The following is a 16,786-nucleotide window of genomic DNA, read 5'->3' on the forward strand; positions in this document are numbered from 1 at the left end:
TTAGCTCACCTCTGGTGTACGACCGAATTGGACCAGGGGTTCTGGCCCCGGGCCCCTGATGGTCACTGATGGGCAAAGATGGGCTCGCCTCTGGCGAGCCTCTGGCGTGCCTATGGCGCGCCCGCTGCGCGTTACCGCTGCGCGTCATCAGGGTACGTTTAAATAGTACCCAATCGTGCTCTGGCTCTGCAACAGCAAGAGCTAAACCGCCAACCAAGATGGCGTCCCTTTTCCGGCACTTCCCCTCCCAAGATGGCGATGGCGTCTAATCCCCAGCTAATGAGCCGCCAAACAGCGGTGCAACTTACACAAATTAAATGTGAGTATGTCCTAGAGCCCCGCTAGTCATATACACATTCCCAGACTTCTGTAAAATAATACGCACATAAAAACGCACAAGATCGCGCTGCAAGCGCCGAACATGTAGCGCACTTTAAAAAGGTTCTCAATTCAATTAATGTCCCCGGGTCAGTAGCAGTCAATGGCAGTAATTCTAAATGGTTTTAAACACCAAGCGCCGCAGCAGCAGAGTCTCAGAAGATGCCTCGCCTGCTCATAGATGCATTGCATACATGGTATAATGCTTTAGTAAGTACTGAAAATGCAAGCCATGCCTCTTGTTTTTTTGAAAGGTGTTTTTCATCATCTCACGTCTTGAATTGGACGTGTTCAATAAAAGGAGTTGCAACATATAATTAATCTTGGTTCTGTTCTAAAAGCATTGATATGTGAAGTAGTTGTTAGGGTGTACTCTCGAGTTACTGGGGAGCCATGGTAAGTAGAGTGATCTCCTTCCCTTCGTGGGCTCCTTTTTCTTGGGTGGGTTTATACTTATGTTGTATAGTCTCTCATTTCCTTTCAATGATGATCTTTTACCGAGAGATTGGTTCAAACCATCTCTGTTATTGAGAAGAAAATAAATTCTATCTTCTTAATTTTGGACTTGACTTTCTTAATTCAGGTGCTGGCGTTTAACGAGTTAATTTAATAAAACATTGCACTCGTCACCCTACAGGCTTGTTCTTTTTTATCTTTTGCCTTTTGCAAAACTTTCACTGAAAACCATTAAAAAAATGAGATCTAAGTGGTTACAATACCTTATGGCACTCAGCAGATCATTTTTTATGAGTCACCTTTTGATAAATATCTGTATTATAAGTCACTGAAATGAAGATCTTTGACATCTTAATTATAGATGTGAAGCAGAACTTAAGGTACTTTATGTGGGTGGTTTGTGTGATCTCACCCCCAGACTTCTGAACCAATGTGTCACTCAAATGAACTATTATTGGGTTCTGTCTCCATGTATTCAAGGCACCTAGCAAAAAAAGAGACTCACTAGCGACTCCTGCTTTCATATTATGAGTTGTTTTTGGGGCCCCGGCAAGACATATTTTAGGGCCCCCTGTTCGTAACAACTTTGAATTTTATTACCAATTTTCTGCTAATTGAGGCCCGCATGATACCAACCAAACTTTCAGAAATAGAGTTCACACAAAAACAGTTGAAATGTCTTTCCAATGCCTCCACAAATCCTAAAGGCAAAGAGAGACAGACTCAGAGGTAGAGGTAGGCAGAGAGGAGAGAGGGTGAGATAAGGAAATAGGGTTGAGCTAGATAGAAAAGGGGCACATTGGCAGGTGAGATCCCTGGGCAATTGTCCACCTTGTCCTTTCCTTAAAACGTCTCTGAAGACCCATTTCCTCTCTTCCAGCCATAGCCCTAAGCCAATCACATGCACAGGGAACAACAAGCTCATAAATGAGATTACCTTGACATAAGCAACTATCTTGAGGGAGATGGTTGCCAGGTAGAGTGAGTTCATTGCAAAGTCCATCAGATTCCACCAGTCGTGAACATACTCGTTGAATCCGCCGTCCCACATCTCCTTTATCTCACCCCAGATGAAGCCTGAAAGACAAAGGTCCATGTTTATGAGAACTGAGGAGGAAAAAGGCAATCCTAGAAGTGACACTTTCAACTACAGTACACGCTTGATTTCCAGTAGAGTCATACAGGGAAAAACCCTGCGTTCTTCTGTGTAGATTTACCAACAGAAATATGAAATCAGGAAAAGTAGGGTGATCTGAAGAGCCCACTTCCCCAAAAACCTGCTGGCCACTCCTGGACCCCGCTGCTCATCATGCCCCTGCCTACCCATGCTGCCCCTACCAATTTAACCCTACCTACGCCCAATCCCAGCAGCCTCTTCCAGGTTATCACCCAGCAATCCACAATGCTGTGACTTGCTTCAACCCATGTATTCCCCTCATCCCCCGAGCCAGCTGAAACCCCAAATAAACATCCATAAACCCTCTGTATTGTATCCTACTAAAAAGCACAGCGCTCTGGTGCTTTGTATCTAGGAGTGCGCAAGATGAACCCAACACATTCAAACTCACAAATATGCTGTTGCCTTTTATAGGGCACACTGACCTGAGTGTAAGACATTAAATTCAAGTCTATATTTAATAGTGTAGAAGTTTTATAAATAAATTGGCAAACCTCCAAACGTTGCACAATGAAATACGAGCTTCTCAGCCTTAAAAATTGGATGGATCAAAAAAGGGACTATCATTTAATTAATCTGCGCATATACCATTAGGATTGAGCACTTATGATTTATGCAATGAACTAAAAATGTACTTTCTAGACATGGTACGACGTGCTTTATTATAGTTTTTGTTTGATTGGTTTTATGAGTCATGCAGTCGTGTAATTTGTGTGATACAGCAGAAAGCTCTTCATTGTGGAGCCCTTGATATCTTTTATACTGGTGCTTGCTTTTGTTTGTTTTATGCTGATTTGATGACAGCAGATACAGGCTCTTTGAGACTGTATCTGGTGATAAGAAATCATATTAAAGTACATATCTGTGAAGCAAAGGGTGTTTGATACGGAGTGAAATAGCAATAAGAATATTTAAATATCGCTCTTTAAAGTGTGTTACTGCCATTCCGACTGGCATCAGAAATGTTCACTATGATAATGTATAGGATAGGTTCAGAACCCTTCACTGCAGCAAAGAAATAGCGCCCCCTATAAAGGATCCAGCAGCTTCCATACTTATCCAAACTTACGGAGAAGGCGGTCCTTGGAATTAATGTATAATGTCCTATACACATGATATTCATAAGGGTTTTTGCACAGTGATCACAGAGTTGAATGATGAGAGGAGGGAGCGCATAAGTGTTCAAATAGATACATTTTTTGTGAATTGATCAGTACCTTGGGGAGTGTTCTATTATTTGGTCTCATCAGCTACAGGAATTTGTGGAAACAAGAATCATTTTGCTACCTTCTCAGGCCAGCAAGGAGGACTCAGACCGCAGATACAGATATCCTTGAAGCCCTGATATTACTGGACCTATTGATGGTATTTGGTTCTGAGGACCGCCAGACAATGATAACTCATTGTATTCTTGTATAGCGCATGTACACCGACAGGTCTCTTAGCGCTTTGGAAGAGAAGAAACCGCATCCGGGTGGGGAGATCTCCATGATACTTAGAAGTGTTAGGTTGTATCTAATACTTCCCTAAAAAGGTGGGTTTTTAGCTGTTTCTGGAAGGAACCTCGGTGTGTGGAACACTGTAAAAGCCCGGTGTCAGTATTTCCGTACCTTGCGAACCCTGAAGGAAGTACTATTCTTCTTTCCTTTCAGCACTCAGAAGTACCTGTTCCTTTTAATACTTAATCTATAGCCCCCCAGTGGCGTGCTTAATTCAATCATTTGGCTACTCCTTTGTTATGTATGAAGAGGACATGAAATTGTTCCTCAAGATATCCAATGATTTAGATGCCAGAGTTGATCATCTATATATCTGTCTACAACAAGTCAAGAGCTGGATGAGCAGTAACCAACAGACGCTCAATGGGGATAAAGCTGAGATACAAGCCACATTTGCCCAAACATCTTTCTAGTGACTGTGACATCCATTGTGGTTGCCGGAGTTAAGAACGCGTCCGGAATCAGTTGCTCAGGTGTCAAACTTAGGAGTCAAGTTGAAAATGACTGAATCTCACAGCCCAATCAGTACAGTAATGGGTGCCTGCTTTTTATCTTCATATGCACAATACTCATTGTTCTCTTTTTTCCATGAAGTAATGTTCATGAAAGCCATCATATCTACACTCATTGAATACGGCAACGCTTAATACCTTCTTCGTTCAGGTGGCGTGCTCTCTAAACTCCAGCTAATTCAAAATGCCTCTGCAAGAATGATGCTAGTTCTATTAATTCCATCATCCCTGTTTTGATATCTTCCCATTGGCTATGTAATAAACAGAGAGTAGTCTTTAAATCCATGTATCCTGTCCATAAGACCCTTTGATATTGCTATCTGTGGTATTGTCCAGTCCATTCATTTAGATTAGTGTATAAAAACGTGCTGCAAATATCCAAATAAAAAAAAAAATAAGGTAGGAGGAAGAGATTTTTCATCTGTACCCTCCACTGAAGCCAGCTTCTGACTACCATCCGAGAAGAAAACACATTGTTGAAATCTAGAAAGACTTCATAAATGTGGCGCTTTTCCACATAATGGACCATCTGATTGTGCTCTCTCTGCCTAATAGTTTATACATAGTGCCAAGTTGCCTTCAGGTGTATGAGCGCTTTATAAATACTCAATATATACATGCATAAAGGATATTAATACTCCATAATTTGCCTCCATATTATGCATTATTTAAAAAGCAATCTGAAAAATAATTTTCTAGAAGAATGGAATCACAAATCCACACATGACGATTGGTCCCTAAATACAACTAACATTTTATGTGAAACAACGCAGGCCTCCACACAAAGCGAAATCACAAAAAGAATAGAGAAAAGCAGGGGGAACTGTGCGCCCTGCCCCAATGGCCTCTCAGCAGTTATATGTAAAGCAGACAGGGAATTCTGGAGTAGCTGCTTCCAAATCTTATTCAACTATTGCTTAGCCACAGAAACTATCCCGGACACTTGGCATGGCTCACTTCCACAGTCAATTTACAAGAAGGGCCCTCACCCCTCTCCGGAAAGGTACAGAATGGTACCCTTATTGGACACCAATTCCAAAATATTTACTGGACTTATATTGACAGAACTTGAAGAATGGGCTGAAATGAAAAATGTGATTCCATATAATCAGACAGGTTTCCGATCAAAAGCTAGTACTTTAGAACATTTGGTAGCACTCAATATGATTGTCTACAAATGCATGTCAAAGAAACAGTTACTACATACATGTTTTGTGGATTTTTCAAAAGCCTTTGACCATGTCAACCGCAAATCTAATATGAAAAAAGCTGTGCAGTTGGGAAATTCCCTCAAAATTTTTGCATGCAATTCAACTTTTGTATGCCAATAATTGGACCCAGGTTAAACTTGGGCAAAACACCAAATGGAAAAAATAGCCATAAAGAGTGGCCTGAAGCAAGGCTGCTTCTTGGCGCCTGTACTGTTTAATCTGTTTCTGGCGGATCTTAGTGCTTACTTGGAAACATCTCATTCTCATCCACCAAGACTGGCAACCAGGAAGGTACCCTCACTACAATATGCTGAAGATCTTGTCCTTATGAATCTAACTGGGATGGGCTTACAGAGGCTACTTAAAAAATTAAACATCTATTGTATGAGAATGAAATGGCTGTTAATTTCACAAAAACACAGGTAGTGAGTTTTGGCAGGAAAATATATAAGAAAGGCAGCTGGTCACTGAGGTGGAAACCAATTCTCCGATCTACATCATACAAATATCTAGCCGTATGATTACAAGATTGGCAGTCACACAACTTACATCAGAGTGTACTAAAACCAAGAATTGCTTCCATAATCTCAACTTTCCAGCGAATATATCGGAAATTACACAGCCCGACCTTTCATCCACTGCTAACTGTAATACAAGCCAAGTTCATTCCAACTCTCTGATATGGCACTGATGCTTTTCAGGGCCTTTTCTCAATTTAGCACAAAAGAAGGGGGCTAATTTATGAACCATTGCGTCACTTTTGCCCCGCCGGTGCGTCACTTTTTGTGACGCACCAGTAGGGTAACAAAATGCGCCATGTTGCGTCATATTTACAAAGTGACGCAGCTAGGTAGACGGGTCACTTTTTAAACCCCTGCACCACATTATACCTGCGCCAGGTATAATGTATGCAGGGTGGGCATTTTGACGCAAGTAAGCCTCGTAGAAGTGACGCAGTGAAATCTATGAGATTTCACTGCGTCACTTCTAGGACGCAAATGTGTCAATATCTTACCTGACGCAGGCACATTGAAAGGGGACTTGCCCATGTGTAATGACCCATTGCTGGAGTTGCGTCACTTTTGTGACATACTCCAGCAATGCGTCATTTTTGCACCCACAGATACGTCAGAAATACTGACGTATCTGTAACTCCTTGCGACATGATGCGTCATATTGTAAATATGACGCATCCAGCATGTCGCAAAGAGGGCGCAATGAAAAGTGACGCATCGCTGTATTCATGCAGCGATGCATCACTTTTCATAAATGAGGCCCAACTTGTTTAGACTTTTATTTCAGCTTCCTCAGAGTGCATTTCCCTCTCAGATCCGACTAGAATGTTCGCTAATAAATCAAAAACTAGCACAAACAGGTGCATTGATCAAATACATGTCACTAGTAAGATCCTCTGATGGAAACACATTGCGAGCTCTGATATGGAATAAAATTCAAAATTACATGCATCAAAATTCGAACATCTTGGCCCCAACAACGCTGAAAGCTAAAGAGCTATGGGACATGGCACTTCCACACGACTCTTTTAAAAAAAGTAATTAATAAGCAAACAAGGAGGCATTCATGGTTGATGATAAAGAAGAGTTCAGGACAAAAAGGCACGCCTGGATAACGATTGACACTTACAGGGAGCCTCACCCCCAGAAACACCTTACAACACTACTTAGATCATTTTATAAAAGCAAGCTACTGCAGATAAGTTTGGGTTTATGCCAAACACTAGAATATATCCCCAAATAGCAACCACAACCTTTGAACACAAAGGGCCTCATTAAGATGACGCCCGCCACCCTATCGGTATTCTGGACCGCCCGCCATAAGGGCGGGGGTCCCGTTGGGGGAATCAGGATGTGCACGCCACAGTGGCGGGCACATCCTTCATTTTTAGCATTGTGGCGGGCGGTGCACTCTGCACCGCCCGCTACAATGCTAAAAATGCATTTATGCATTTGCATATACAAAGCGGCAGGCACCGCGCGGTGCCTGCCGCTTTGTACATGCAAATGGTACCCCCCTCTGCACCCCCACCTCGACCTTCACCAGGGGGGCCCGCAGGGGCCCCCCAAAGCAAAGACCGCCTGCCTGCCGCCGCGGAAAGGCACCTATTTGCAGGCATCATAATATGGCTGGCGGTGTCCATTGGACACCGCCACCATGTTATGCTCTTTCCGGCGCGGTCGCAAGGCGACCGGGATGGAAAAGCGGCAGACGGTCTTTCCGTCCGCCACGGTCCACCCCGCCTTACTAATATGGCGGGGGAATTTGGGAAACAGTGTCGGCGGATTGCCTCCGCCAGGCCGGCGGTGGCTACCGCCAGCCTGGCGGAGGCAATCCGCCCGACATCCTAATGACCCCCAAAGTGCAGACTTTGCCTATTACATGAAGAAAGTTTAACTCACATTTTATCAATCTGCCTGATCTTATTAACGTAAAGAACAATCTTACTGAAAAGATTTTTTAACACGTATGGTATTAGATCATGTCAGCACGCTTTACTATTTTGTATGAAAGGGGAGACTCCACAAATAATAGCTGCTTTCATAAACATTTTATCTTAAAGCAGAACGGCTATTGACCGCAAAAGGTTTGATGAATGTTACGTAAAGATGGCTCCATAGTGATTCTGTCCAAACAGAATATAATATGAACTTCTGTGATGCTTAAATGAAATTGTTAAAAACTGATTCACAATATATTAGCAGACTTTTTAATGTTTTTATCTGTGCAATATATTATGGTTTTTATTAACTGAAATACAGTTACCTTTGAACCTCAAATCCACGGTAAGTCATTTGTTTTCTTTTTCCATGTGTGAACTGCAATCGAAAAGATTCCTTACAAAAGCCTAAAATACCCTGATGTACTAAGGAACAGGTCGTAAAAAGTGGTCCTAAATTGAACACTGTTTTTTTCAGGAGCGGCCAGTGCAAGTAAGAGTGGTGGGGCCGGGTTAGGAGGGTTTCGACAGACGACCACGAGGGAAAATTAAATAATTCATTAATTTTCCCTCGTCATCTGTCGAAATCACCCCTACCCAGCCCCACCGCTCTTAACTGCAGGGGCTGCTGCTGGGCTATTTGTGACAAGTCTCTAATTCTTTGATGTGACCTATATACTAGTGGGTCACAAAGCAAAATCTCGTGCCCCGGGAGTTGATAGAATGACCTGCTCAAAGTCTATTACTTAAGTAGGTTGCTAATTATGACCCAATGTGATTGGCTGACACATAGGGGTGGTGGCCTATAAGGAACAATAGAGCACCATCCCTGTCTTTGCTCTATAAACGGAAAAACTTTTTTTTAAGCAGTCTTAGGCCCTCAAAGGAGGCAATGCTGCTTAAGAGCACCTTCATGTAAAACTTTCTGGAAAGCTACTTCCCCGAGGTCACTTACACCATTCATTAACCCCTTCGCTGCGGGGTGTTTTCCCCCCGCTGTGCGGGAGGGAGGGGGGCCGCGCGGGCGCCGCTGTGCTTGTGACGAGCTCGGCTCGTCAGGAGGCACAGTGCAGCTGCACTCATGATGAGCGGAGCTCGTCACAGCCTCACCCGTTTTGAAACGTTCAGCACAGCGGGGAAATTATCCCCGCGTGTGAACGTTCCAACGGTCATGACGAGCTCAGCTCGTCATGAGTGCAGCTCAACCATGCCTGGAAGAGGTTAAAGGGAGGTGTCCCAAAGGACACCGTCCTCATTGAGAATCAGTTACTGTACTATTGCCTCTTCATGGCACTGCTACTGCATGAGGCCTCCATCTGCCAAATGTGCAGTTTATTACACAGCCCAACATCTTTCACAGCTTGCACACCATTTTGGCACAGATGTAGAAACACCTGATTGGGTAACTCCTGTAAGCCACATTCAAAAATGCGTGAAAGGCCCTCAGGAACATTATACCTGAAGGCTTACAAAATACAATCCGTCCAACACGACCATAGCTGCAGCCATCAAAACGTAGGCTCAAGGCCATAAATATTTGGGTCAAAACGACCGATGGAGTCTACAGACCCCCGTTTGTTACAACACAGATCTGTCCATAAACTGCCCCACGTTCAGCTGGCTCACCTGGCAGAGGTGCGGTGTAAAAAACCTGGATCACCTCCTAACGGGCAACTCCTTAAAATCTTTCTCGATGCTCCAATCTGTTTCTTCTGGGTCCTAATCAGAATTTGTAATATCTAAAACTCTGTTATTTTATATCCGTAACACTTGGGAAACAACCATCCAACTTACAAGGCTCTACTATGCATTTCCATCTCATAAAATGGGTGGCTGTAGGAAGAAGGTCTGTGACTTTGGTAGATGGCCTCTGTTCTACATCAACTTACAAATTCTTGTTATACAAATAGAAGAGGAAACTCTCTAAAGAAATACACGGAGGCGGGAAGGGCAGATCTACTACACAACCACAATAAAAGCTTGAGAGAATTCAGAATGGAGTTCGGCCTCTTCAAAATCTTGCATCACTGGCATTGGTCTCCAGAGGAACTCCACAGAGCCAAGATTTCAAACACTTCCACAGGCTGGAGGTGCCAGAAGGCGACAAGTCATATGACACACCTCCTTTGGTCATGCCCACAGCTTTACTTGTTATAGTCAAAGCTCAGGGAAACAAACGATTTAAGGACTGGCCCCTCCCCAGATCTAGCTCTCTTGCAGGATACACACAATATTGCAAGCCTCATGAGCCACAAAAAGAGATGGTTGGACTCGGCATTAGTGTTGGCTAAGGGATAGGATCTGGGGCACTCGAAATCATCACTTCCCTCTTCATTTGAAGACTGGTCAGAGGCACTACACGAACGCCTGATTTGCAAACTGAATGATCACCTAGCAGACCATGAAGGCACCGGTTGTCATACATTTGAGGACAATCGAGATGAGGACCCACTAAGAGATGTTTCCTGACCAAGGTGACCCACAGCATTTATGTATTTTGCTTATAACTTGGTAACACGACCCATCATTTGATCAGCCATTGGTATATTGAACTAATGACAACAATGTCCTGTTCTGGTTTTCTTTCTCTGTATTTAATGATGGTGAAAGAGGGAATCCACTGTTTGTAAATTTTTGCATCCCTTTGTAGACCAGCATTTCATATTAGGATACTATGTGGTATGCATTCAAAAATATCTAATGCACTCGCTGGCATATATGCTCTGTTTCTTGCTAAAATATATTAAATAGATTTAAAATAGAGAATCTGTTACCACCTCCTCTGAAATATCGGTAACGGATCAATGTTTTGTGATGGCGATGGCAGCTGCAGTTGCAAGCCATTGACACACGCTGCACCGAGTTGCAATTGTGAGGAGATTCACCTTCTATGGCCCTTCTTAACTGTAAACACATTATGAATCTGAAAAGCTTTTCTGACTTGCAAAATAGCTTTAATACAAATCTAAAAGCCATTATGTGGTCTCAAACCCTATGATTTTGTGAGTCACAGGATATGCGATTGCAAAATAGCTTTGTACATCTGGCCCTAAATTCCAGACACAACACCACAATTTTCCATAATGGCCTTCATCAAACTGACTGAGCAACACTGACTTACCACACCACATCTCGCCAAACAAGTACAATAACACACCGATAAATCTATACACCACTCATCACACTAGCCAGTCAAAACATAATCCAACACTCATGCGATGTTACCCTTCACAACATGCATAACCACGTCATGCAACCAGTACTGAAAGCAGTCAGAATTCACTAGGCACACAACAGCTCTTGTCATTACATCAGCCATACAATTGTGTGTCTCCACCTGCAACATCCCACCCCATTAGGCCTGGATGAAAGTACCATGGGACCCCTGCTACCAATATGGTTAGAAGAATGGTCCGGGGAAAAGAAGATTTTATCGCAGGCTCAAAATGGGTTCAGGAAAGGTAACGGTATAATTGACTAGGGTTTGAATTTAATGATGGTGACTGCTAAATATACTATGGCAAAACAAGGTCAAATTCTGTTTTGCCTTTATAGACCTCTCCGCTGCGTTCGATTTCCTGGCCCATACCAAGCTATTGGACATCATGGAGAGCATCGGAGTGGAGGAACCGATAATCACTTTCATAAGGCAGTTGTACGGGCGAGCCACGGCAAGTGTGTGGTATGGCAAACAAGGGGATTGTACAAAAACCTTTAATATCGAAAAGGGCGTGAGACGAGGGTGTGTCCTTGCCCCTTTTTTGTTTGCCCTTTATAGTAATAAATTGGAATCGGTATTGACGGAGAGTGCGAATGATATCCGACACCTAGAGTCTGTCACCCTCCCAATACCCCTCTATGCAGACGACACTGTGCTCTTGGCTAGAACTCCAAGGGCACTTCAGAGACTCAGAGGAGTATATACCCTTTATGGCAAGCCTGGACCTACATGTTAATGAGACTAAAACATTTGTCTTAATTACAGGAGTGGGCTTTAAAAAATCCCAGAGATTCTTTAACAAAAGATTAGAAGTGGTGGATAAGTTCCCTTATCAGGGAGTTCTTTTTGATCGTAAACTAAATTAGAAGGACATGGTGACAAACAAACCCAGTTTTATGCAGCAATTTTTAGATTCACAAAAAAATGAGGCTGAATTCCCGAAGATGCTTAAGATTTACTCAGCTAAAGCAAAGTCTATTGCCACGTATAGGGCTGCAATTTTTGGTATGACGGAGGTTGGAGAGCTACAGCGCGTGGAGGACGCTTTTTGTAAAAGACTATTATCTGCCTCCTGCGCTTGCTCGAATTTCATCTGCCACACTGAAGTAGGTTTACCTTTCATCAGTGATGTGATTAAACTGGCCCCTATATTATTGTCAATTTCAAAATAACAAAGGTCCAGAGCAATTAGGAGGATATACCATAATAATAACAAGACAAACCGTGGTAGGCTGCTATATATTTATCCAAGTCCAGCCGGACAGGGATTTTATTTTCAAAACAATAGTTGAATTTGATGTGATCTTATTGCATAGGCATCATTAGACAATTAGAGAGCACAGTCCTGTGCTTCACCTCAGAACAGAGAGAGGAGTGAGGAATAAGGAAAAGTGGAGAGAAAAAGGAAATATCGCAGGCAAGAGAGAAATGAGCAAGCTGGACACTTTTAGATCAGTGTTTACAAGTGTTTTGCCAGAGTAGTTCATACAGAATTTAGTACACATTGGTTTCACTGTACAACTACTATACAAGATCGACGTTTCGATCCTGCGCTCAAGGGTACAATGGGATCATCATCAGGACTTTACAAAGTTACTATGCCTGGTAAAAACAATGGTGCGCCTGTATGAGGAAGAAAACAGGAAAAAAGAAAAGATTTTCAGATTTTGGACAGGGATTCTATTCAGTTAGTGGAGGGAGAGAGAGTCAGCAACATCACACAGTGCACACATAGAGAACAGTTCCTCGGAATCGCAGTGAGATTCAAGTGAAAACTAAGTTAGGAGACGTAGCTGGGGGAATCAGGCACCGCTTGAAGGCTAAACATTTCGATTGATGCACATTCGGCTAAATGGTGATTGTCTACCGCGGCGTGCCGAGCAGGGAATTACCGTGGAAAAAGTTGTGGATGTGGAGCCAAGGGTGCATTAATCAAAGCCAGTGCGTGAAAAAACTGGTGCGGATACTAGTTGCCTTAGAGCGAGGTGAAGTCCGTGACGGGAGTGCGATCGGCGTGAGCACGAGCTTAAGAAATAACACATTTACCTCAATAATATGGGGCAGCGTGTCTGTGATCCTCAATGCATCTGGTTCAGATGCGTATGGCCTCTGGGGTGTAAACGGTGTATTCAGTGGGATAGACCGTCAAAGATAAGAGGTCAAGGTTGCCTAGTATTGCCGGGCAATAACCAGGGGCAGTGAGGGTTCGAGTAATTACCTTAATGGAGACGGTCTAGTATGGATCGATCTCCGGTGGCTCAGTTCGTCAGTTTAATGGGCCGGCATCCTGGTGGGCAGTGGACCGAACTGAGGGGAGAGAGGAGACCAGAGGAGTCAGGGTTGTGACAAGAGGGGTGAGCTTGAGAAAAACCGCTGGGTCGTTATGTACATACCAGGGTAGTTTTGAAACTGTTGCATTGGAAGCCAGCGGTCCTCAAATTTGGTGGAATCCGCTGTGGAGAGAATGGAAGCAAGCGCTTTAGGAAAGCCTACAGGGGTTAACAATCTGGGCAAGGGGTCAGCAGAGGCGTACGACTTATCGGCGTGAGGGAACGATGTCCACGCGTACACGGCTAGCAGGCGCTGGTAGCCCGGTAGTGGTGTCCTGTGGTGGCGTGTGATGCTTATCGCACAGGGGGGCGGAGTCACGTGACGCAGTGGGCGGGAGGAGTGCAGTGAAGGGAGTAGTGCTGGGGATGTTTGAAAGCGGCGGCCATCTTAGAGTGGTGATAGTGGCAAGCAGTGACATGGTAAAAGCGGGCTGGTTGATGGCATTGCAATGCATTAAAATTACAAATTACAGCAGACGATTTAAAATGAAAACAGGAACCCACATTCATTAGTTGTCTCACCTCGCTCTAAGGCAACTAGTATCCGCACCAGTTTTTTCACGCACTGGCTTTGATTAATGCATCCTTGGCTCCACATCCACAACTTTTTCCGCGGTAATTCCCTGCTCGGCACGCCGCGGTAGACAATCACCATTTAGCCGAATGTGCATCAATCGAAAAGGTTTAGCCTTCAAGCGGTGCCTGATTCCCCCAGCTACGTCTCCTAACTTAGTTTTCACTTGAATCTCACTGCGATTCCGAGGAACTGTTCTCTATGTGTGCACTGTGTGTATGTTGCTGACTCTCTTTCCCTCCACTAACTGAATAGAATCCCTGTCCAAAATCTGAAAATCTTTTCTTTTTTCCTGTTTTCTTCCTCATACAGGCGCACCATTGTTTTTACCAGGCATAGTAACTTTGTAAAGTCCTGATGATGATCCCATTGTACCCTTGAGCGCAGGATCGAAACGTCGATCTTGTATAGTAGTTGTACAGTGAAACCAATGTGTACTAAATTCTGTATGAACTACTCTGGCAAAACACTTGTAAACACTGATCTAAAAGTGTCCAGCTTGCTCATTTCTCTCTTGCCTGCGATATTTCCTTTTTCTCTCAACTTTTCCTTATTCCTCACTCCTCTCTCTGTTCTGAGGTGAAGCACAGGACTGTGCTCTCTAATTGTCTAATGTTGCCTATGCAATAAGATCACATCAAATTCAACTATTGTTTTGAAAATAAAATCCCTGTCCGGCTGGACTTGGATAAATATATAGCAGCCTACCACGGTTTGTCTTGTTATTATTATTGTATATCCTCCTAATTGCTCTGGACCTTTGTTCTTTTGAAATTGACTTAAACCCTTGGTCCACGGCCACCTATAGGGTCCCCCTTGTTTTCCCTAGAAACCCTAATTTATTGTGGCACTCAATATGGAAAAGGGAAAGTGTCAAATTGAACCAATCAGCGGTAACATATATTTTAAATATGGACCATGCACTTGGAATTCCATCATTAAGTTATATAAACACCACTTTGACATTGTTAGGCCTCCGTGAATTGTATGATACCGCATCATTGTGTGTCACCTTCCCGAAGCGCAAACTAAAATAACTGTTCTTGGTTATGGCACCAAATGACAGAGCGGTCGAAAACAAATCTAAAAGCACAATCATTTTAGATCAGATGCCATCTCCCGTAAAGCACAGCACTTTCGTGTTTGGGCTTTGTTCAAAACCTACAGCATCAATTTATTTGAATACGATTCCGTTTAAACCTTATTCGACTTATGATTGGCTTCCCTGAAAATACATATTCTTTCAATCAGCGGTCGCCCTGTCCCTGTGATGGAAAATCTACACAAACTATTATGCATTTTTTTTTACTTATTTGCTTTTTGTATACCTTAGAGAGAGAAAAAATATATTGTTCCCTTTCTACGCAAATATGGTTTTAGACAGTGTCTGCCAACTCTATCTTTTATACAGCAACTAGACGATGTTTGTCTGTTACACCATTGCTCATTTTTTATGGGCAGTTATTAAACGCTGAAGATTGTTCTAGTCATGATGATTCTCACTAGGATAAGTATTTTTTAGCCCTGTCACTTTTGCAAACAGCCTACTATAATGAGATAGCGTACAATTTTAAGTGACTAGAGGAAAGGCGGGGCTTAGACATTTATTCTATTTTATAAAATCTGAATCCTTCTGACAGGATTTAGATGAATTATATTTTGGACTGCAATAGGCTGCTTGCTTGGGGCATTGTTTATTATTTGCACATTCTTGGGAGCCCAGTGAATTTTACTAACCAGATTTTTAATGAAATATGTTCTGTTTACTTTAAGAAATCTTTTATTCATTTATTGTACTTTTATGCATTTTTGTTGATGCGAAATAAAGTTTGTTGACTGACTGACTTATCACAACATATCTTGCCAAACAAGTTCAATAACACACCGAATAATCCAGCACCTATATACACCACTCATCACACTAGCCAGTTACAACACAATCTAACACTTCATGCCATGTTACCCTTCACAACATGCATAAGCACATCTTGCAACCAATACAGAAAGCAGTCAGAATTCACTAGCCCCACAACAGCTCTGGTCATTCTTCAGCCATACAATTGCGCCTCTCCTGCTGCAACATCCCACTCCACAGGGCCTGGATGAAAGTACCAAACAGGCGAAATTCACCAGTTTTAAGTATGCAACAGGGGTGAAAAAAAACTAAGCCTAAAGCGCAACACAACTGTTTTTAGGAGCACTGTCGGTAATGTAATTATGTTAATTGTTTATTGCATTTAGGTAATTACAATGTCGGGGCCCCTGACCGTGCTATCGAAGCAGGGGCGTGTGTGTGCAGCAAGCCTGCCTGCAGGGCCCTCGAAGCACCATACCAGGGAGGTGGACAAAAAAGGATCGCCTGCTAGGTAGCAGCCTTTCCAGCACTCTCTGGGACTAAGTAGTGTCATTAACTTAATGTAATTTCCATTAAGCTAATTACTTTGACTGGCCACGGGCAGTGCTGGACAGGGCAGTGTTGTCCGAAGTTTTGAATTTCTTTAGTGTGGACAACAAAAAAACCTCGCCGAATCCTACATCCCACCTAATATTAAACTTGTCCTCTTCGCACTACTTGGCAGCATAGATATCACTGCCATCACGCCGTTCCACACTACAGAACACCCACCACCAAACTACAAAACACATCAACACAACAATCACCACCACATAATCTCCCACCAAATGACAGCTTCTTTACCCACAGAAAGACACACATAACAACTCACATGTTACATCACAATCACATAACACTGCATCTTTCGCAACCACGCAACACACAACCAACCACCCACCACTTCTACACAGCATCCAACACAATTCCGTATTACTTCACTCCTCATCAAACCAAGTTACACCTCAGCAGAAGCAAAACACTGCTGCACAGAAGTACGTACATTTTCACCAGAATGTGGCATGCACATGGCATGGGATTTGTAGACAATATAAGTCCCACGGCCAGGGTTTTTTCTCAGGA

The 16,786-nt window shown here is 43.1% G+C and overlaps 1 protein-coding gene across 1 annotated transcript in view; it reads right to left on the bottom strand.

Annotated features, from left to right (window-relative positions):
• TRPC5 (transient receptor potential cation channel subfamily C member 5) overlaps positions 1 to 16,786 on the bottom strand; it is a 695,984-nt gene that overhangs the window by 346,298 nt on the left and 332,900 nt on the right. The window contains exon 4 of the mRNA XM_078688815.1: positions 1,772 to 1,911. Within this exon, the coding sequence (XP_078544941.1) occupies positions 1,772 to 1,911 (140 nt within the window). The remainder of the gene's footprint in view (positions 1 to 1,771; positions 1,912 to 16,786) is intronic.

The sequence above is a fragment of the Lissotriton helveticus genome, chromosome 4_1 (genome assembly GCF_964261635.1).
Source record: "Lissotriton helveticus chromosome 4_1, aLisHel1.1, whole genome shotgun sequence".
Taxonomy (NCBI): Eukaryota; Metazoa; Chordata; class Amphibia; order Caudata; family Salamandridae; genus Lissotriton; species Lissotriton helveticus.